This window comes from Mastigoproctus giganteus, chromosome 9, assembly GCF_048544385.1.
Source record: "Mastigoproctus giganteus isolate SK-2022 chromosome 9, ASM4854438v1, whole genome shotgun sequence".
Classification (NCBI taxonomy): Eukaryota; Metazoa; Arthropoda; class Arachnida; order Uropygi; family Thelyphonidae; genus Mastigoproctus; species Mastigoproctus giganteus.
The window spans coordinates 192,666,125-192,690,499 of NC_143583.1; the positions used below are offsets into that span (position 1 = coordinate 192,666,125).

General features: G+C 39.4%; 1 protein-coding gene across 1 annotated transcript in view; it reads left to right on the forward strand.

Moving 5' to 3' along the window:
* LOC150080982 (nephrocystin-4-like) overlaps positions 1 to 24,375 on the forward strand; it is a 470,434-nt gene that overhangs the window by 259,862 nt on the left and 186,197 nt on the right. The window contains exon 16 of the mRNA XM_090380874.1: positions 2,280 to 2,423. Within this exon, the coding sequence (XP_090237000.1) occupies positions 2,280 to 2,423 (144 nt within the window). The remainder of the gene's footprint in view (positions 1 to 2,279; positions 2,424 to 24,375) is intronic.

The following is a 24,375-nucleotide window of genomic DNA, read 5'->3' on the forward strand; positions in this document are numbered from 1 at the left end:
TCCAGTTCCTCTTTAAATTTATTTAACCTATCAACTTCCACAACGACAGATGTAAGTTTGTTCCAGCAATTAACCACCCGCTGGCTAAAGGCAAATTTCCGCACATCTATTCTACATCTGTCTTTTCTTAATTTGAATTTATGCCCCCTTAGGTTCGTAATCTGAACAAGTGGAAGGATCCCATCAGGATTCAGCGTGCTCAACCCACCATTCAAGGCCTTATACACATCAATCAGATAACTGCACAGGTGCCTAGTCTCCAGCCACTGCAATTTGCAGAACTTAAGCCTCTCTTGGTAAGAGGATTCCTTCTTCCCCTCACCATTCTTGTTGCCCTTCTTTGTACACGCTCAAGCAAATCTACATCTTCCTAAAATGAGGCCTCCAGACCTGTACGCAGTACTCAAGGCGTGGCCTGACCAATCCCTTATACAAAGGGACAATCACCTCCTTTTCCCTGCTAGCAAAATTACTATATATCATTGACAAAACCCCATGACCTACCCTGGCAGCCTGTCTGCATTGCTCAGAAAACTTCATATCTCAGTGCACAATTATTCCCAGGTCTTTTTCATTTTCTACCATCTTAAGTGTAGTACCACACAGTTGGTACGTTTCTCTGGGGTTACTTCGACCCATATGCAGTACTTTGCATTCGTGAAGGTTAAACTTCACTTGCCACTTCTTAGCCCATCTACCCAAATTTTCTAGATCCTGTTGCAGTAGCACACTGCCACTATCATTAACAACCCTGCCAACCTTTGTGTCATCTGCAAACTTCGACATTAAGCCTGATATACCTTCATCAATATCATTGATAAATATACAAAACAACAGTGAACCCAACACCGAACCCTGTGGAACTCCACTAATAACATTAGTTCATGAAGAGCAGCACCAATTGATTACCACCCGCTGTCTTCTTCCACTCAAATATCATTTTATCCATTGTAGCAATTTACCCTTAATACTATTCTGCTCCAATTTGTACAATAGTCTTCCATTCGAAACAGTGTCAAAAGCTTTCCTGAAATCAAAAAATATGATATTTTTTGCATCCAGTTCCTTTGTACCCACATCATAATATCCTATCAAATTTGTGAGACAAGACTTTCCCTTAACAAACCCATGCTGTGTCTGAATAATTGCTGCAGTCTTGTCTAGATGATCCTGCAGTGCATCTTTAACCAGTGACTCCATTATTTTACCCGGAACAGAAGTTAAACTGACTGGTATGTAATTACTTGTGTTACCCTTCGATCCCCCTTTGTGAATTGGGGATACATTTGCACATCTCCAGTCCTTGGGGACCTCCCCTGAGTCCAAGGATGCTCTCATGATTATGGCTAATTGTTTGCTTAGTTGCTTTGCTGCCTCCTTTGATATAACTGATCCACCCCAGGTGCCTTTCTTATGTTTACCTTCAACAATTTCTCCTCCACTTTGCTCTCAGTTATTACAAAATCATTAAGCATCCTGCTATAATTTGATAACCTTCTGCCATTTTCAAACCTTAACTCCTCGTGTGTGAATGTAGATGCAAAATACTCATTCAGTTTGTTTGCTATCTTACCAAGATCATGAACAGTGGAACCATCGATATCAAGTGGACTAATCAGATTCATCCCCTTCCTTTTAGAGTTTATATAAGTAAAGAAATGCTTGCTGTTTTTCTTAGCATCCTTTACCAAAGATTTCTTGTAATCTGCCTTCGCCTGCCTAACCTCTTTTGTGACCTGTTTACAGACTAGCTTATATCTGCCATAGGCTCCTGAGTCGCTTGATAATTTATATGCATCCAATGCATTTTTCTTCTCTGTCACGAGTCTCATTAGTTCATTTGATAACCATTTAGGCCTAAACCTTGAACAATATATGGCCATAATAGCTGGCATTCTATACCAACCAGCTTCCCATTCGAAACCTTTGAAGGTGGTTGTAAGTAAATTATTAAATGTGGTCAATAAGTGATGAACAGGCCAGATTTTTCTGCAAAAACGGGTAAGTGGAGTATAACAGTAATTACCATATTTTGATTACTTTAATATATCTAAAGTTATATGTCGTTATGAAGTAATTTGGAAATTTGAATGCTATCTTGTGCAGTGTATTTTTTGCCAACATGATTTCAACTACAATAATTAAACATTTACACAAAGCAGTTGAAATCCTTCCAGCCAAATATACATAAAATACAGGATTGTCCTCAATTAACAAATTACCTTATTCCTTTTACTGTTTTAGTATATTAGATTTTATATTTGGAAATATTTATATAGGTTTCATATAACGTTGATCCTGCATATCTTTATCCTGGTGAATATAAAAAATTCATTTCGTACCTTGCGGGACACTGGCTCCATTTGGATGTCTGGGATGGTGAATCTTTGCTGTATGTAGGCACTGCAGCTGTACAACTTAAGGTAAGGATTAATAACAATTTCATTTAAACTGAAGTTATTTCTACCACATAATCTTGTAATTGTACTAAAATTATATTCACTGCATCATTGAAATCCCATTACAGTGTTTGAGAAGGGGCTGTTCCAGCATAATACATACTAAAACACCTGTGTCGAATACCGGGTGGTTATAAAATAAGTTTCCCTATTCAGGAGACCCTAGTGTCAAAATGGTTAGAGATAGCACAATGACAATCAATGGGTATGTCATTTAAGGTATGGGGAAGCGATTTGTAGAAGGAAAAAAATTAGTTCAAATTTCCACCACCAGTGGAGAAATTGGCATTGTAAACATTAGATGGAATACTTAACTTAGGATGAGATCGGAACTTAGAAAACTACAAACATTGTTCTATGTGCTTTCCTTCAATTGAGATGGCATTCTGAAAACAGAGGACTGTGTGCGACAGAGTTTCGCGTAACATCTCACTGGTGGCGTTGGCTACATGCTTTTTTTTTTTTTTTTTTTTATGTAAATCCCAAACACGAGAGGTATTAGAACCCATAGTACTTAGTACCATGCATGGGTTGGAGGTTGAGAAGACGAAAGAAGATATTTGTTGACACTGGACTTAAACTTCTGTAGACTGTAATTTTCAGGAAATACGTATGAAGGAAGGTTGTTCCAGAAAACGGCAGTTGAATGAATAAACGAGGAGGATGAAAAGTTGGTTCTGTGAGTTTGAAGTTGGACAGTAATTGGACGTTGGCTGGTGGCGGCACGTGTTCGGACTGCTTTGAAAGGGAGAGTGGGAATTATAGAAGCCAATTCAGAAGAACAGTGCCCATGGAAGTATCTGTAGAAGAGGCATGCAGCAGAAACAGTACATCTATGAGACAGCGAGTGGAGAGACTCTGTTAGAGATGAATCATTAATTAACCTAACTGCCCTCTTCTGAATGGAATCAAGAAGCCTGAGAGAGGTTTTGGGGGCACCACCCCAGATGTGGGACAATATTCCATGGCAGGGCAGATTTGCGATTTATACAGAGTGAGCAGCTGTTTGGAAGAAAAGTAACGCCGAGAGAGAGAGAAAACCAAGTTTTTTAGATGCAGAGGAAGCAATACTTGTAATGTGCTTGTGCCAAGAGAGATTAGAAGTCAGGGTAATCCCCAAAAGAGATATATCATTTTGCCTAGAAATCGGAGTGTCACTAAAGATAAGCATAGGAGCAGAAGAATCTTTTTTGCGAGATATAAGACAAGACTGAGTTTTAGAAGGGTTGAAATCAACTAAGTTGTCTTTGCCCCACTGGAAAATTACCTGAAGATCGGCATTTAAGGAATTGGTAGCAGATTTTCGAGAAGTTGAAGCTGATTGAACAGGGCAAGGTTTCTCAAAGTGGAATGTAATGTGCTATCATCGGCAAAACTATGGATAGGATTTCCAGTCAATGGAAGGTCATTTATATACAAGAGGAAAAGGGTGGGGGAAAGAACTGAACCTTGGGGAACACCAGCATTAGTGGAGAAGTTAGAAGACAGAGAGCCATCTACCATCACTCTCAGTGAGCGATCAGAGAGAAAACTGGATAACCAATTACTAAAAACAGGTTGGCAAACCATAAGATGGAAGCTTATTTAGAAGACCTTTATGCCAAACACGATCGAAAGCCTTGGAGATGTCAAGAGCAACTACTTGTGTTTCGCCGAACCTTTCCATTGAATTATCAGAATATCACCAGTGGATTGACACAGCTTTTTAATGCTTGCTTTAAAATCGACAAGTGTCTGTATGCCGCTGTGGTAAACTCTGTCTTTCAGGTATCCCCATAGCCAGAAATCACAGGGATTGAAATCTTGTGATGGGCTCGCCAGAACTGTGGAAAGTATCTAGAAGTGATGTGATCATTTCCGAATGTTGAATGGGGCAGTTCCTTCACTTGTCAACCAACGTGAGGAGAGGCACCATCTTGCATGGTCTCCAAGCATTGCATTTCTTGCAGAACGGGAATAATGAAACGGGAATAAATCTTAGAAGAGCGCAGTACTGTGCACTAGTTACTGCACACCTTATGGGGCCATGTGGTGTAGAATTCAAGGCCTTGAATGGGTTGAGCATGCTGAATTCTGATGGGATCCTTCCACTTGTTCAGATTACGAACCTAAGGGGGCATAAATTCAAATTAAGAAAAGAAAGACAGATGTAGAATAGATGTGCAGAAATTTGCCTTTAGCCAGCTGGTGGTTAATTGCTGGAACAAACTTCCATCTGTCGTTGTGGAAGTTGATAGGTTGAATAAATTTAAGGAGGAACTGGACAGGCATTTGGAGGGAATGGTGTGATTTTTTTTTTTTTTTTTTTTTTTTTGGCTGATGCTGCATAAGCTCATACACTTGCTTTCCTGCATCACATGCCACTACTACTACTACTTCAAAGAAAAATGGTCCGATTATAAACTGTTGTGAATCCACGTCATTCTGTAATGTACAGACTTTGTAGTGGTCTTTCATGCACAGCAGATGGACAAAAAGTTCAATATTTGGTAGTTTTGTGCATTTACATCCCCATGAAGAGTGAAATGTGCCTCACCAGACCACAAGCTCATTCGAGCCCATATATCATCAAGTTCCATACAAGCCAGAAATCATAGAGCAAAGTCTATTTGTTGTTGCTGATCACAACAAGACTAGTTCTTGCACTACGTGAATCTTGTATGGGAACCAGCATAAAACTTTCGAAGCACTTTATGTACAGCAGACCAAGGAAGGTTCAAGACTCTTGACACACCTCTGGCAGGCACTACTGACTGGTAGTGTTTTGCATTCTGACAATTGCAACTGCCACTTCATCCACTCCCTCCATTCCAATATGTGGTCATCCCCTGCCTGGAATTACACCTAACTCCCCAGTTGCTTCAAATTTCCTTATTAGTTTTCGAAGCCCCACTGAAGCCAAAGGTCCTTTACGCAAACCTTTAAGTTTCTGATATTTGTGTAGTGCTGCATTAGTGTTACTATTATTCTGATAGAACAGTTTTACTAAAAGAGCACATTCCTTATTTGTAAGAGCCATATTGGTTATTGAAGGTAGCGTTGGCCTTTCTGCTTTTATCTAACAGGATGTCATTTGCGTAAGCAGCATATCTTGAAGTAAATGACAACTTTTACATGTGCAGCGCCATTTTCCCCCCTGCTAGCAGTAATTTGAAGTAATTTTTTCCCTTCTACAAATCGCTTTCCCATACCCTAAATGACATACCCACCGATTTTTACAGCTTTAACTCTAATCATTTTGACACTAGGATCACCTGAATAGGGAAACTTATTTTATAACCACCTGGTATTTTTCCAAATACTGTTTCAGAGAAGTAAATATTAATCTTGAAGTAATTACAAAAAACTTTCTCTTTGCTACTAACTGAGGTGTTAGTGAGATGGACTCAGGTAAAAATGCAATTTGATAATTGTTTTTCATATATGACTATATCATCCTTTAAAAAAAATTTTAAATTATTGCACAAAAATTATCTGGACCTGTAAACTGCTATGTAAAGTTGTTCGTGATCAAAATTTCCAACTTTGTTTGAGAGTTAATCAAATTCGTGTTAAAGCTGTCGCCATCCTGGGCCAAGCAAAAACGATTGCTCCAAATCTTACCCTGAAACAGAAGAAAGCACTAGAAGAACTTAAACGGGACGAAGATATTATAATCCTAGCAGCAGATAAAGGCAGATCAACTGTGGTATTAAACAAAGAAGATTACCACAAGAAAGCGTTAGACTTATTAAGTGATAATTGTACTTATAAGATTGTCCACAGAAACCCCTTGGCTAGCTTGGAACAGCGTGTAAATAAGATGCTACTTTCCTGGCTAAGAATGGAAAAGATTCCAAAGGACAAGTATTGGTCCATGCATGCAACAGGGTGTCGACTGCCCAGATTTTATGGGTTACCTAAGACACACAAAGAGAATGTTCCATTACGGCCCATAGTTTGCTTCATTGGTAGCCCTACGTATGCTTTATCAAAATATCTGGCGCAGCTGATTTCCCCGGTTGTGGGGCGGTCCGCGTTGGTCATTGGAGACAGTGCGGAATTTGTGAACTTTGTAAGGAGTCAAGAAATAGGGGAGGACGAGATGATGATGTCATTAGATGTTATATCATTATTTACGTGTATCCCCATAGCACATGGGGTAGAATGTGTAAGGTTGGCTTTACAAAAGGATAATACTTTAAGTGCTAGATCCCACCTAAACATAGAAGATATATGTGGTGCTGTTGAATTATGTCTTTCTAGTACAACCTTGGTTTTCCAAGGAGTGATGTATAAACAGGTTCACGGTACAGCCATGGGTTCTCCAATCAGCGCCATTGTTGCAAATCTGGCTATGGAGGAATTTGAGAATAGGGTTTTCGCAAGATTGGAGTTCCCTATGCGTAAGTGGAAACGATATGTTGATGACACGTTTACTATTGTAAAGAAGGGGAGAGAGGAAGATGTGGTCTCGTTTCTCAATGGTTTCTCTCCCTTTATAAAATTTACCTCGGAGGTAGAAATAGATGGTACCCTCCCATTTCTGGACATAATGGTATATAGGGAAGGCCCCAGACTTAGAACTAAGGTTTTTAGGAAACCAATGTGTAGGGGCCAGTACACACATTATAGGATGGCATAGACTGTCCAACATAAAAATAGTGTGGCCAGAGCACTTTTGGGTAGGGTGAGAACACATTGCAGTACCCCTGAGGAGGAGGAGAAGGAAATTAGGCAAATCACGACGGATCTTATGAGGTGCGGTTACCCCCAGAGGGTCATTGATGAATACAACAGAGAGGAAGAGCCCAATCGGGTAGTTCCGCCTGTACCGCTTACCACAGTGTATGTTCCCTACTATCCGGGCCTGTCAGATCGCATTGCGAGGATGCTTCGCGACTTTCATACACGCTGTGTGCAGCTTCCGGGCCGGAGGTTGCACACAGTAGTGTCACAGGTCAAAGACCTCATTACTAGGGATTCTAGTAGTGGGGTCATATATCAGATCACATGCCCGGATTGTGGGGAATGTTACGTGGGGGAGACAGGACGGCCTCTCAAGGACCGTCTGGGGGAACATTCACGAGCGATATGGACCGCAGAGCTCAATAAATCTGCCATTGCCGAGCACTATTGGGAAAAACAACACCAGATCTCCCCCGACAACGCTGTCATCCTTGACCGGGCGCATAGATTCTGGGACCGCAAGTGGCTGGAAAGTCTGTGGATTCGATCCTCTGGTAACAATAGTATAAACAGAGACAGGGGAGTTAGGCTTCACCCCCTTTTTGAGGCGGTGGTTTTGACAAGAGATAAACGTTTTAATTTTCCACGTGTCCAGACCACTTCCAGTTCTGGTACAAGTGAAAGGAATGCTGAGTATGCGCCTGGTCATCCACGTGTGCCGTGAACCTGGTATTTAAGGATGTGTCGTTTAAGTCTCACTATTACTGAGGAAGGAGGAAGACACCTCCGAAAGCTCTAGTAGTGTTTTTTATCATCTTTTTATCACTTTTATATTTATATTTTAATGCATTTTAACTTTTTTACTTTTGTTATAATTTTAGTTTTTTGTAAATAATTAAAATTTTTTTGCAAATATTATTTTACAGTCTTTTCTATCATTTTATTTTATTTTATTTCATTATTCAATCAGTCATAAACGGTTGGTGTGTGTGTTTAAAATTGGTGGTATGAATAATCCCAACCTCAGAGGCCTTATTGCAGATATAACTTCCACAAAGACAGATGGAAGTTTGTTCCAGCAATTAACCACCCGCTGGCTAAAGGCAAATTTCCACACATCTATTCTACATCTGTATTTTCTTAATTCGAATTCATGCCCCCATAGGTTCGTAATCTGAACAAGTGGAAGAATCCCATCAGAATTCAGCATGCTCAACCCATTCAAGGCCTTATGCACCTAAATCAGATCACCGCACAGGTGCCTAGTCTCCAGCCACTGCAATTTGCAGAACTTAAGCCTCTCTTGGTAAGAGGATCCCTTCATTCCCCTCACCAATCTTGTTGCCCTTCTTTGTACACATAAGTTCAAATTAAGAAAGGACAGATGTAGAATAGATGTGCGGAAATTTGCCTTTAGCCAGCGGGTGGTTAATTGCTGGAACAAACTTCCATCTGTCGTTGTAGAAGTTGATAGGTTAAATAAATTTAAGGAGGAACTGGACAGGCATTTGGAGGGAATGGTGTGATTTTTTTTTTTTTTTTTTTGGCTGATGCTGCATAAGCTCCTACACTTGCTTTCTTGCATCATGTGCCACCACTACTACTACTACACGCTCAAGCAAATCTACATCCTTCCTAAAATGAGCCCTCCAGACCTGTATGCAGTACTCAAGGCGTGGCTTGACCATTGCCTTATACAGAGAGACAATTAACCTTTCCCTGCTAGCAAAATTCCTATACAGTGAAACTTCTCCTAATGGACACCTCTCTTTAACGGACATCTCTCTCTCTCCAACGGACATTTCCAAATTCCCCAACTCTCCTCTATTGGTTTTAACGCGTTTTCAGCTTCTGTCTAGCGGACATTCTCTGTAACGGACGCGGACAGGCAATCTGTTTCATTTAGATTAGCACTTAATTTGATCTCCCCATAATGGACAGCAGGAGAGCTCATGGCCCTTTTTCTAGGAACATTTCTTCCACATATTGCCTCAATCGTGTGTTTATTTTCTATTTCTGATTCTCTGAATTTTATCAAGGTTCATGTCGCGGTTCTAAACCCTTTTTCAAGAATTTTAAGGCACGTGTAAAACTTCTGACGAAGTCTGTGTGTGCAGTGGGGGGGAGGAGGAATTTGGTCGGCCTTTCTTCTTTTGAGTTTCAGTTTTCAGTTTTGTTCAGTGTCGTGTGAAGTGCACAATGTCTTCTCGTAAACATTTAACTTTAAAAGATAAAGTCGAACTGATTGATGCGTATGATTGGCAAAAAAATAGTGTTCGCAATCTCGCTGCAAAATTCAAAATCAGGAAGTGCAGGTAAGCGACATCCTTAAGAAAAAAAATGAACTGCTCAAACAATTTTGGCAACACGGAAATGATCAGGTTCAAAAATCATTCCCGAAAACTGTTGGACTTCAAATTGACAATGTTACGTATGAGTGGTTTTGTCGCGCACGTGCTAAAAAAATTCCCATTAATGGGCTTATTATTAGGGAAAAGGCATTGGAGGTTGCGAAATGTATGGGAGTAAATGAGTTCAAAGCTTCTGTGGGATGGCTAAACAAGTTCAAAACTCGGCATAAAATTACTTGGAAAACTGTAAGGGGTGAAGGTGGATCTGTTGATACTGGGGTTGTAACAGAGTGGACCGTCAAATTGGAAGATTTATGTCGTGATTTTGAAGCTAAGGATATTTACAACTGTGACGAAACAGGGTTGTTTTTTAAAGCTTTCCTGAAAAAACGATGAGTCTTTAAAACGAAAAGTGCCAGGGCGAAAAAATTTCTAAGGAACGTTTGACTGTACTATTGTGTACAAATATTGCTGGGAGACTTTGAACAACCTCTTGTTATAGGAAAACCACAAAATCCTCATTGTTTCAAGGGCATAAAGTTGAATCGTTCGAATGTTGACTGGAAGTCTAAGAAAAAACGTGGATGACATGAGATATCATGAGCGAATGGATAAGTCACTTTAACCAAAACATGATTCGTCAAAACAAAAAAATTAATCTTTTCGTGGATAATGCTGCATATCACCCACACATTGTGTTGTCCAACATTCAAATCGTTTTTCTGCCACCGAACACATCTGCAGAGTGTCAGCCCTTGGATCAAGGGATAATAAAAAATTTTAAACTTCACTACAGAAAACGTGTTTTAAGACATCTCATTGCAAACATGAACGATGTAACATGTGCGAGTGACCTTGCAAAGAAACTCAGCCTCCTAGATGCGATTCAATGGATTTCCTCTTCAGTAAATGATTAGAAAACAAACTGTCGTGAACTGTTTTGTAAAGTCTGGCTTCTCAAAGCCAAAAATTGAAGTTGTGAACAGCAATGTGAAGCACCAAGAAGAACAAGAACTTCAACATCTATTGATAATGTACGATACTTCTACAAGATAGCTACAAGTGACTCTGGCTACAAAGATATAGACTCGAATTTCACTACAGAAGATGGTGCTCTAGATATCAACGACATTATCATTGATATTTTTCAAGAAGTTCCTCATGAGGATGAAGAAATGGAAGGAGGTCATTCTGTCGAAGAACATATTAACGACGAACCACCAATGAAAATAGAAGAAGCGTTCATACAAATCAATTGTTTAAATATGTTTTTTGCCACTGAAGGACTTTCGATGGTTTCTTCACTCCAAACAAATGCTGAAAACAAAATTATCAGCCGGAAGAAGGTGCAAAAGAAAATAAGTGATTACTGTATGTATTTTTCTTAAGATAAAGTCATAATATGCATAGTACAATTGTATGTATATTATTTACAAAAATATTGTGCAAAATCTATATATAATTTAATTTAATTTTACATTAAACGTTTAACGATTTTTCTTTATCTCTTGTGTATATAATTGTATATTATTTACAAAAATATTGTTCAAAATCTGTATATATTTTAATTTAATTTTACATTAAACGTTTGACGATTTTTCTTTCTTTCTCTTTTTTTTTCTTCCTCAGACTTCTTGTTAATGGACACTTCTCTCTAACGGACAAATTTCGTTCCCCATGGCTGTCCGTTAAAGGGAAGTTTTACTGTATATCATTGACAAAACTCCATGACCTGCCCTGGCAGCCTGTCTGCATTGCTCAGAAAACTTCATATCTGACTGCACAATTACTCCCAGGTCTTTTCATTTTCTACCGCCTTCAGTGTAGGTACGTTTCTCTGGGGTTACTTCTACCCATATGCAGTACTTTGCATTTGTCAGTGTTAAACTTCAGTTGCCACTTCTTAGCCCATCTGCCCAAATTTTCTAGATCCTGTTGCACTAGCACACTGCCATTACTGTCATTAACAACCCTGCCAACCTTTGTATCATCTGCAAACTTCGACACTAAGCCTGATATACCTTCATGAATATCATTGATAAATATACAAAACAACAGTGGACCCAACACCGAACCCTGTGGGACTCCACTAATAACATTAGTCCACGAAGAGCAGCACCCATTGATTACCACCCTCTGTCTTCTCCCACTCAACGATCCTTTTATCCATTGTAGCAACTTACCCTTAATACCATTCTGCTCCAATTTGTACAATAGTCTTCAATGCACAACAGTGTCAAAAGCTTTCCTGAAATCCAAATATATGATATCAAAGTTATTTTTTGCATCCAGTTCCTTTGTAACCACATCATAATATCTTATCAAATTTGTCAGACAAGACTTTCCCTTAACAAACCCATGCTGTGTCTGAATTATTGCTGCAGTCTTGTCTAGATGATCCTGCAATGCATCTTTAACCAGTGACGCCATTATTTTACGCGGAACAGAAGTTAAACTAACTGGTCTGTAATTACTCGTGTCACTCTTCGATCCCCCATTGTGAATTGGGAATACATTTGCACATCTCCAGTCTGTGGGGACCTCCCCTGAGTGAAAGGATGCTTTCATAATTATGGCTAAGGGTTTGCTTAGTTGCTTTGCCGTTTCCTTTAATATAATTTGATAGATCCCATCCACCCCAGGAGCCTTTCTTATGTTTAATTTCAACAATTTCTCCTCCACTTTGCTCTCAGTTATTACAAAATCATTAAGCACCCTGCTACAATTTGATAACCTTCTGCCATTTTCAAACCTTAATAACTCCTCATGTGTGAATGTAGATGCAAAATACTCATTCAGTTTATTTGCTATCTGAGCAGGATCATCAACAGTCGAACCATCAAGATAAAGTGGACCAATCAGATTCATCCCCTTCCTTTTAGACTTTATGTAAATAAAGAAACCTTGCTGTTTTTCTTAGCATCTTTTGCCAAAGATTTCTTGTAATCTGCCTTCGCCTGCCTAACCTCCTTTGTTACCTGATTACAGACTAGCTTATATCTGTCATCGGCTTCTGAATCGCTTGATAATTTATATGCATCCAATGCATTTTTCTTCTCTGTCACAAGTCTCATTAGTTCATTTGATAACCATTTAGGCCTAAACCTTGAACGATATTTCTTAATAGGTATGAAACTTTTAGTAGCATCCACGATTAATTCCTTGAATGCTTCCCATTTAGAATTTACTGTTGGTAACATCGTCAGTTGATCCCACTGTACAGAATTTAAAAACTGTAAATTCAAAAACCCTTTCCTTTACCCCTAATGGTAATTATATCTTTAAGTAAATCCCACATCAGTACACGTGATCACTGCCACCTAGTGTTTCCTTTATGTGCAAATTCTTAATACACGAATGATCACTGCTGATAACCAGATCAAGAGTATTACCCTCTCTGGTTGCCTTTCGAACATGCTGCTGCAGAAAACAATCATCCAATAAATCCACAAAAGTCTTACTACTGTGTGAGTGACCAACCCACGAGTTCCAGTCAATATCTGGGAAGTTAAAATCCCCCATTATAATTCATTCTGATTTACTAGCCCACTCTATTTCTCTGTACAATTATTCATTGTACTCATTCGAGTCATTAGGCCTATAACACACTCCTACTCTTATTTTTGCTTTCGCAGTGCTTATGTCACAGTAAACTGACTCAGCAGTGCACTGTTCATCTATATCAACTGGATGCACTTCTTTTGATTTTATGGTTTTCTTATTTAACAGCATAACACCTCCTCCCTTCTTATCCTGTCTATCCTTTCTATACATATTGTACTTCCCAAATTCTAGTTCTGCATTCCTTATATTTGTGTGACACTGCATCTCTGCTATCCCAACAATATCTGCCTTTGATATCTTGACCAACACTTCAAATTCATCAAATTTATTTATTATACTTCTAGCATTGGTATACATGCAAGTATACATGTACCTATCCTTATTATTAGTTACCCTAACACATCCCATATACCCACCTGTTTCACGATGACTGCCATCTGTCCCTGAAACCCCCAGCACCCCTTGCTCCAGATCGCTACTTATTCTAATAGAAGTTGTGCAAGAATCGCCTTCACCTCTGCCTGCGGCTACTTTTAAGCTTTTAGTCTGTGAATCCCCCCAAGCTAGCAGTTTTCTGACCCACCTAACACTGCCTCGATAGCATCAGCAAATATTCTTGCACCCTTTCTATTTAAGTGTATCCCATCCCTGTAGAAGCAGTCTCTCCTGTTAACAAGTACAGACCTGTCTGAAAAAAATTCTACCCCTTGACCCTTGCACATTCCCTCCAGGGCCGAATTGATTGACAAGGCTCTCATCATGTATTCCCTCCTATCGTGTCTGGGCAGAATTGCAGACACTTTCAAATTTAGCCCTGACTCACGACTTTTTTGCAACATTGACCTGTACTTGTTAAGTAAATCTGTAGATCTCCTACTCTTAATGTCATTGTGCCAACCTCACCAACATACAACAATATCACTTTTTGTGCCCTTAAAAGATGATATATGCTTTACAACGTCATTAACTTTTGCTCCTGGCAGACATACTCTGGTCCTGTTCCAACTATCCTTTTTCCACAATATATATTCCCTGTCTCCCTGACAATAGAGCTGCTAACAATAACTAGTTCCTTTGGGACCAGCGCATTCTGCCTTGGAGATTGCCGCTGTGTTGCCTGATGCCCAGGAGTGAGCTCTGGCATTGAGTTGGGCAGCAGAGAACTTGACAGGCCCCTCATATTAATTTCTTCGAGGGCATCTACCCTACACCTCAAACTCTCATAGATGCCCAGTAGAACACTGAGTTGATGCCTAATTTCTAGACACTCTCTGCACCTGGCACACACAAAGAGGTCCTCCTTGGCTAGATCATGTTCTGTTCCAGAAAGTTCGGGAAACATTTCACAAGTTGCAAATTTTTTTTTAGGCTGTGATGCGTTGGAGAATCACCCCCTTCAGTTCTCCCCTATGTCACAGCACTCCTGCCACTTTATGCCCATTGCTTTGCTGCTCTGGTCTGGGGGCATGATATTTTAAATTAATAAGATCAATAAATTTAATATTGATTATTATATAGGTTATTATATAAACTGGAGAAAACTGGGATCATTAATCTCAGTTTTTTCCAGTGATCTTTCATTGGATCAAGGGTTGACCAAAAGATAGGAGACTGAATAGTCATAAATGGACATAACCTCAGTGTGGATCAGTGTAGCTGGTAGAGTCCATCAATAGATAATTAGCCAGTTCAATATTTTGTCTTTGCTTAATGACATTGATGAGAACATGCAGAGGAAGTTGTAAGTATACTCATGATGTAAAGGTAAAAAGCATGGTTAATGCTTTTTACCTTTACATCAGAACCAGTTTTACCAGAACCAGGAATTTTTGCTTCAGTACAACATAAATTAGTTGCACAAATGGTAAAATGATAACTGAACATGAATGATTTCAAATGTAAGGTTTGAACCTAGGGATCAGAAATCCATGATATAATTAGAAGGTTGGGGGGGGGGGTAAAGTTAAAAGTGGCTCAACAAAAAAAGACTGAAAAAGACAGACATGAAATTTTCCATGCAATGTAAACAGACAAATAGGAAACCACATAGTATCCTGTCCATGATATATATGACCTTTGCAAGTAGGGAAAAGGATATCATTGTCCATTTCTATACAATGATGTTGAGACCACCTTTTCGAATTTTGTGTCCATGTATAGAGGCCACTCTTGAAAAAAAACATCCAACTTCCAGAAAATGTTATAACAACAGTTCAAACCAATTTGGCAGTGGGTGCTAATCAATGCCGATATGAAGAATGACTAAGAAGAAACTGACTGCAAAACCTTGCAACTAGACACTTTGGGGGAATGTGATAAAAGTATATAAGGCTCTAAATCAGTAAAATGAATGGGAGATGTATAATTCACTGCCAGAAGAGGCAGAGAACAGATACAAAATTATCTACATGCAAACACATACAAATTATCTAAAATCTGCAACACTGCCTCTTGGGCAGTGTTGCAGATTATTGGAATGAAATTCTTACCATAGCGGTTGAGGCATAAAGTTTTGTGAAATTCAAAGCAGGATCTGATTGCCACTTTTTAGCATTAGAAAGGTATGAATGATAGATCTTTTAATTTTTTCTTTGGTAGATATAGAAAAAGTCTGCTTCCCTGAATCATTTAAGATTAAATTATTGATAACATTTTCACCAACTTATTAGGATCATTTACAAAAAAAAATTTCTAAATGAAATTTGTAACCATTTGAGGAAACACTGATTTTTATATTATTCTGAACCTGGAAAGAAAATTACTCTTGTTTAGTGTTTCCCTCTTTTATTTTATTGAATGGGCACCCTTATGGGAATAAGGAAAACCTTCTTCTAGCTTGGCTATTAGCATTAGTTAAAGACACATGATGCAAGAAAGCAAGCTTATATATCATTAGCCAAAGGTAAATAAAAAACGCTTCTTGTTTCACTCATTGTTTGGAACCAAATGTTTGTCAAGTTCTGCCTTGAATCTATTTAAACTGTCAACTTCTACAACAACAGATGGGAGTTTGTTCCAACAATCAACCACCTGCTGGCTAAAGGCAAACTTCCACACATCTATTCTACAACTTTCTTTCTTCAATTTGAATTTATGCCCTCTCGGGCGATTATTCTGGGCAAGAGGAAAAATCCATCAGCACTGAGCATGCTCAAACCATTCAAGGCTTTATACACCTCAATCAGATCACCTCGCAGGTGCCTACTCCAGACACTGTACACTTTGCAAAAGTTAAGCCTTTCTTCATAAGAGCAACCCTTCATTCCCCTCACTAATCTTGTTGCTCTTCTCTGTACTTGTTTCAGCAGCTCCACATCCTACTTAAAATGAGGCCTTCAGACCTGTATACAGGTCTCACGGTGTGGCCTTACCATTGCCTTATACAAGGGGATAATCACCTCCTTATCCCTGCTAGAAAAATTCCTATATATCATTAACAAGAAAACTTCTTATCTGACTGCAAATTACTCCCAGGTCTTTTTCATTTTCTACCACCTTAAGTGTAGTACCACACAGTTGGTACATTTCTCTGGGGTTACTTCTACCGATATGCAGTACTTTGCATTTGTCAATGTTAAACTTCAATTGACACTTCTCAGTCCATCTGTTCAACTTTTCTAGATCCTTTTCCAGCAGTGTACTGTCATTAGTGTCATTAACAACCGTGACAACCTTTTTATCATCTGAAAACGTGGACATTAAGCCTGATATACCATCATCAATATCATTCATAAATACAGAAAAGAATAATAGCCCCAACCCTGAACCCTGGGGGACTCCACTAATGACGTGTGTGGAGTCCCACGAAGAGCAGTGTCCATTGATTACCACTCTCTGTTTTCTTCCCCAAACCATCCCTTTATCCATAGCAGCAATTTGCCTCCAAATTGCTACACTGCTCCAATTTGTTCAGCAGTCTTCCATTTGCAACAGTATCAAAAACTTTCTAAGATCCAAATATATGATATCAAAATTATTCTTTGCTTCCAGTTCCTTTGTGACCACATCATAGTTTCCAATCAAATTGGTCAGACAAGACTACCCCATAAGAAACCCATGTTGTGTATGAACTATGACTGAAGTGTTGTCTAAATGATGCTACAATTCTTCTTTAACCAGAGCCTATATTAATTTCTGTGGAACAGAAATTAAACTAACAGGTCTGTGATTACTTGTGTCGCTCTTTGATCCTCCTTTGTGAATTGGGGCCACATTTCCACATCTCCAGTCCATGGGTACCTTCCACGAGTCCAAAAAAGGTCGCATAATTATATCTAAGGGTTTGCTTACTTTCTTTGCTGCCTCCTTTAATATAACTAGATAGATCCCATTACCCCCAGGTGCCTTTCTTATGTTTATCTTCAACAATTTCTCCTCCACTTTGCTCTCAGTTATTACAAAATCATCTAGCTCCCTGCCAGAGTTGAATTCTTTATTTTTTTATTTTTTTTTATTTTATGAAAACGAAAGGTATCAAAACCTATAGTACTTAGTAGCGTGCATGGGTTGAAGGAGAAGTATGGGGGGAGGGGGATGCTGGAAACTATGCTCCAGAGACTAAACATGGATTTCACCACTTCAAGCCTCCAATAAGCAAAGTGGTGGTATTTCACCGGTTGATGAAAGTCATTTACCACCTAATAATTCTCCTCTGGCATTGACCGGCGCCTCCGTAGCCAGGTGGGAAGGAGCAGCAGTGCGTACCATACGCTTTTTGATTAGACAGGGGTTCGAGCCCGTCACCTCCAAATACGGAGGATGCGGAAAGGTCAGGGAATGACCACCGCATATCCCAGAGCAATATGGCCTTAGTTGCTAATGCTCCTAAAAACCAAACAACAACAACAACTGGCATTCACCACCCTTCCCCCGAATAACTCCTCAAGTGTGAAAGTAGATACAAAATACTCATTTAGTTTGTTAGTTGCCTGAGGAGGATCATCAACAGTTGAACCATTGATATCAAGTGGACCAATCTGATTCATCCTCTTTTAGAAATTACATAAGTCAACTCTTTGCAGTTTTTCTTTGCATCCTTTTCCAAAGATTTCTCGTAATCTGTCTTTGCCTTCCAAACTCTTTTATAACTTGGTTACAGACCAGATTATATCTATCATAGGCGTCCATGTCACCTGTTAATTTATATGTATCCCATGCATTTTTCTTCTCTGCTACATGTCTTAGTTCATCTGACATAGTATCCAATCAAATTGGTCAGGAAAGACTATCCCTTAACAAAACCATGTTGTGTCTGAGCTATAACTGAAGTCTTGTCTAGATGATCCTGCAGTGCTTCTTTAACCAGTGCCTCCATTAATTTTCCTGTAACAGAAGTTAAACTCACAGGTCTATAATTACTTGTGTCAGCCTTTGATCCTCCTTTGTGGATTGGTGTCACATTTGCACATCTCCAGTCTATGGGTACCTCCCCTGATTCCAAAGAAGCTCTAATAATTATGGCTAAGGGTTTGTTTACTTCCTTTGCTGCCTCCTTTAATATAACTGGATAGATCCCATCCACCCCAGGTGCCTTTTTTATGTTTATCCTCAACAAGTTCTCCTCCACTTTCCTCTCAGATATTACAAAATCATCTAGCTCACTGCCAGAGTTTACTTCACCTCTAGCATTTCCCTTCCTGAATAACTCCTCGTATGAATGTCGATGTAAAATACTTGTTTAGTTTGTTAGCCACCTGAGCAGGATCATCAACAGTTGAACCATTAATATCCAGTGGACCAATCTGATTCATCCCTTTCCTTCTAGAGTTTACATAGGTAAAGAACTCTTTCCTGTTTTTCTTTGCATCCTTTGCCAAGGATTTCTCATAATATGCCTTTGCCTGCCTAATCTCCTTTGTGACTTGGTTACAGACCAGCTTATATCTGTCATAGGCTTCCATGTCACCCATTAATTTATGTATCCCATGCATTTTTCTTCTCTGCTGCATGTCTTATTAGTTCATCTGACATCCATTTAGGCCTAAACCTTGAATAATATTTCTTAGTTGGTATGAAAATCCTAGTAACTTCCAAGAGTAATTCTTTGAATGCTTCCCATTTTGAATTTGCTGTTGTTAACATGATCAGTTGGTCCAACTGTATAGAATTTAAATACTGTCTCAGACCATCGCAGTCACCTTTACGAAAGCATAAAGCCTTCCTTTTACCCCCGATGGTAGTTACCTCTTTGAGTAAATCCCACTTCAGCACACTGTGATCACTGCCACCTAGTTGGTTCCCTTATCTGCAGATTCTTAATGCATGAAGAATCACTACTGATAATCAAATCAAGAGTATTACTCCCTCTGGTTGCCTCCCAAACATGCTGCTGTAGAAAACAATCATCCAATAAATCCATAAAAGCCTTGCTGGTGTGTGAGTGACCAACCCACAAATTAAAATCCCCCATTATAAGACAATCTGATTTACTGGCCCACTCTATTTCTCTGTACAGTTGTTTATTGTACTCATCAGAGTCATTAGGCCTATAACACACTCCTACTCTCAATTTTGATCTCCCAGTGCTTATGACACACCAAACTGACTAGACACTGAACTAGCCAGCCATGTCAACTGGTTGTACTTCCTTGGATTTTGTGTTTCTTAACTAATAACATAAACCATCCTCAGTTCCTATCCTGTCTAACCTTCCTCTTCACATTGTACTCTCCAAATTCCAGTTCTGCATTCCTTATATCTGTGTGACACCACGTCTCTGATATCCCAACAATATCTGCTTTTGATGTTTCGACCAACACCTGAAATTCATCAAATTTATTTACAAAACTCCTAGCATTGGTGTACACGCAAGTATACATGCACCTGTTCTTATTCTTAGCTACCCTAACACAGCCCATGTATTTACTTGTTCCGCAATAACTCCCAGCAGTCTCTTCAATCCCCTGCATCTTGTTTTCCAGGCTGCTCCTCATTCCAATAGAACAGTGCAAGAATCAATTTCACCTCTGCCAGCGGCTACTCTTAATCTATTAGTCCATGTATTCGCCCAAGCTAGTAGTTTTCTGACCCACCTAACTCTGCCTCGATAGCATCAGCAAATATTCTTGCACACTTTCTATTTAAGTGTACCTCATCTCTGTAGAAGCAATCTCTCCTGTCAACAGGCAACAGACTAAGCTGAAAAAATTCTACTCCTTGAGCCTTGCACAATCTCTCCAGGGCCGAATTGATCAACAAGGCTCTCATCATATACACCTTCCTATTGTGTCCGGGCAGAATTGCAGACACTTTCAAATTCAACTCTAACTCACAACTTTTTTTTTCAACATTGACCTGTACTTGTTAAGTAATTCTGCCGGTCTCCTACTCTTAATATCATTAGTGCCAACGTGTACAACAATATCACCTTTTTGAGTCCTTCAAGGATGATATCTGCACAGTGTCATCAACCTTTGCCACTGGCAGACATACCCTGGTCCTGCTCCACCTATCCTTTTTGCACAATATGTTCCCCGTTTCCCTGACAATAGAGTCACCTACAACAACTCAACTAGTTACTTTGGGATCAGCGCATTCTGACTTGGGGGTTGTGTGATGTTCAAGTGCAAGGTCTTGCTTTGATGTGGGCTGCTGAGAGCTTGATGGGCACTCAGTTTAAATCCTACGAGGGCATCCACCCTGTCCTTCAAGTTCTCATGTAGGCCCAGAACAACACTGAGTTGGCTTCTGATTTCCTCATACTTCTTACATCATGCACACATAAAGACATTCCCCTTGGCAATATCATGTACCGTTCCTGATTGCCCCACAAACATCAAACAAGCAGTACATTTCAAAATTCTGTGATTCGGAGGACAACTGCACTTCCCCCCCCAGTTCTTCCGTAAGCCACAACACTCCCATTAGCCTGAACCTTTTGCTTTGCTGCTGTGGTCTGAATCATGATTTCGATTTAATTTCAGATAAAATTTCAATACAAAAATATAACCCTAAACTTATATTCAAATGCAGTTATAACACTATATACTGTGTGTGTGTGTGTGTGTGTGTGTGTGTGTGTGTGTGTGTGTGTGTGTGTGTGTGTGTGTGTGTGTGTGTGTATTTCAGTATCCAGTATTATCTCCAAGTTACGTTTTATGACTTTTGTGTCTCCTGTCAAGTTATTAATTTATAATGTTACATTTGTAAATTTAGGTCGTTATATGTATTTAGTTAAAAAGTACAATTTAATTGGCGCCTCTGTAGCCAGGTGGGGAAGGAGCAGCAGTGCGTAGCACACGCTTCTTGATTAGACCGGGGTTCGAGCCCATCGCCACCAAATACGGAGGATGCAGAAAGGTCAGGGAATGACCACCACATATTCCCGGAGCAATATGGCCTTAGTTGCTAATGCTCCTAAAAACCAAATAACAACAACAATTTAATTGACAATGAAATTTAATAAGATTAATAAATTTTACTGATTAATTGATAAGACTACTATACTGAGCTAAAAGTTTCTAATACAGTGCTACGTGTTTCGCTATCTAGTTTTGCGTTAAATAGTACGCTGTGTAATTCGTTATATATGTTGTATCATATAACAATGGCAGCAAGTTACGAATAGAAAATTTACAGACACTAAGTATTAATTAACTTTCAAAATCACTATCTAAATTCCAAATAAACCAAGGAGCTTGACTACGTCTATAATATACTTATAATTTAATGCTAATGCTAACATTGATTAACATTACCATAATGCTAATCACTGTCATTAAACAAAGACAAAAAATTGAACTAGCTAATTATCTACTGATGGACTCTAGCTACACTGATCCACACTGAGGTATGTTCATTTATGACTATTCAGTCTCCTATCTTTTGGCCAGCCCTTGATCCAATGAAAGATCACTGGAGCAAACTGGGATCATTAATCCCAGTTTTCTCCAGTTTATATAATAATCTTTCATGGGTAAATCTATCAAATCCTATATCAAGATAATGGTAAATAATGTCAAAGTTATTTCTTGAATCTGACTGTTTTAAGATTTCACCATAATAATTAACTAGATTGTTTAGGCAAGAATTCTCTTTCATGCTGTGATCCATTAAGGATACTATTCCTTATGAGATGGACCTGTATTGTATCTTTAATCAGAGACTCCAGAACCTTACACACCACTAAAGTCAAGCTGGTCAATAGTTGCACATCATATCTTTTGTAACTCCTGTGTAGATTGAGGAGACATTAACACATTTCACATACAGGGAGGGGAATCCTCCCAGTGTATTGATGATCATAATATTAACATCCCCAATGGGATGATGCATTCACATGCAGCTTTGTTTTAGTATGACAGGATATATACTGTTCACTCTATCTTAAGAATTCTTCCTATCTTAAGAATAAATAAAATTTGTTAATTTATTGTTGAACAGTTAATTGTGGTGATTTTTGCATAATTACAATATCAGTAAAACTGAGTAACAATAGAGCGTATCCAGTGACAAAATTTTTAATAACTAATTATGGTGCTTTCAGGGTAAATGAACCCCTTCTTCAGCAAAAGACATATACGAAATACTAACAAAATATAGATGTTAGAGACAGAATTAAAATAAAATAAATATCAAGTGAGTTGTGCATACTCTAAGGCACACATGGCTGTGTGATTGAACATTCACTATATTGGCAATCATTGTTCTTCACGGACAAGTGTGGGTTTGTTGCCAGCATTTGTTGAGTTTCAAGACTGTTGATTTCAAGATAGGGTGTAGTCTTGTACCCTTGCAATGATTCAAGGCTTTTGGACAACATGATATGTTCAATGATACTAGCCAAAGGCTGTGAAGGAAGTGTCAGGATTGGTCGATCACTTCACAATTGCATCTGGGGTTAAGGTCATGATGTGTAGGCCAGAAATGTTCCATGATTGCCGAGTGGTCAGGAAGGCGATCCTGAAGGCATCTAGAGCTCTTCCCTATATAGCAACTGCTGCAATCATTGCAAGTTACACGGTATACCTACTCCACTACATAAGAGAGGGATGATGGAAGTCTTAACATTTGAAACCAGAGAAAATAAGCTCTTACCAGGGAACTGTACACATTTTATGGTGTACTCGCGGAGGATTTTAGAAATCTGGTCTGACATGCCTGGATAGTAAGGAATATAGGCGGCAGGTATATTGTCATGCGTGTAAGACCTTCTCGGATGGGTCATAAGCTCTTGTGTTTGTAGCAAGCAAACACTTGTCTAATACATGGGTTGGGTACCCACAATTGACTAGGTCAGTTCTTACTCTTGAAATCTCAGTTCGCTTAGCTTCCTCTGAGCTGGAATGGCTCCAAGCTTGAGAGAATAGAGCTCATGCAGTGCTGTTTAGATGGTAAGGGGTGTGGGCTGATCTGTATTTGGTAAACTGCTAGCACCACATTGGCTTACGGTACACCGAGGTTTCCAATCGTGGACCCACTCTTTTCCCTCGAACATCCAGGAATGGAAGGGACCCATTCACTTCTAACTCTACAGTGAGCTGTATGAACAGTGATAAGGAGTTGAGGTACTCTAACAGTGCTGTCTCTGAACTACGTGGGATGATGGTGAAAATATCATCGACGTAACTGCACCACATTGCAATCAGTACAAGTGGGCTCAGGAATATCTGTTCCTCCTATTCCTCCATAGCGATGTTAGCAACAATGGAGCTAACAAGGAGGTGCCTATAGCTGTGTATTTGCTTGTACAGGGAATTGCCAAAGGTAATGATGCTGCCTGACAGGCACAGGTTTAGGGCAGCACAGATGTCCTCTGTGGATAGCGATGTTCTGCTCAGTAGGCTTGGGTCATTCTCCAGAAGTCGCCTGGTACAGCTAATGGCCTGTTGAATGGGAATGGATGTAAACAGAGAGACAACATCGAAGGACGCCATGATCTCACTGTCAGGAACCGTGAATTCTTTAGTTAGGCGAATGAATTCCTCACTGTTGGTGACTGTATGGACAGAGTTTCCCACTAGAGGTGCTGTCGACGGTTGAAGTTGGAGCTCACTGGTTGAGTGCATCAGAGGATGGAGGCCGTTCTGAAGCGGTTGTCATTAGCAGTCTCTTCAGGGAGGTTCGCTAAGGTTGTCTCTACTCCCATGGCGATTTGTGTGATTGGTGGTCTTGACGGTATGACGCTGAATTTTAAACCAGAGGTAAGAACGTCAATCTGCTGAGAGGTTAATTGGTTGCTGCTCAAATTCAGAACGCAATTAGCATTATTATTAGTAGGAAGAGTGCTTGCTCTTGAGGAGTGAGTTTCTCTGGTTAAGTTAATAAATTTCCGCTGTTGTCCGTTACGATAAGCATCATATATGCGGTTTTCTTGACGACAAAGAGTATGAATT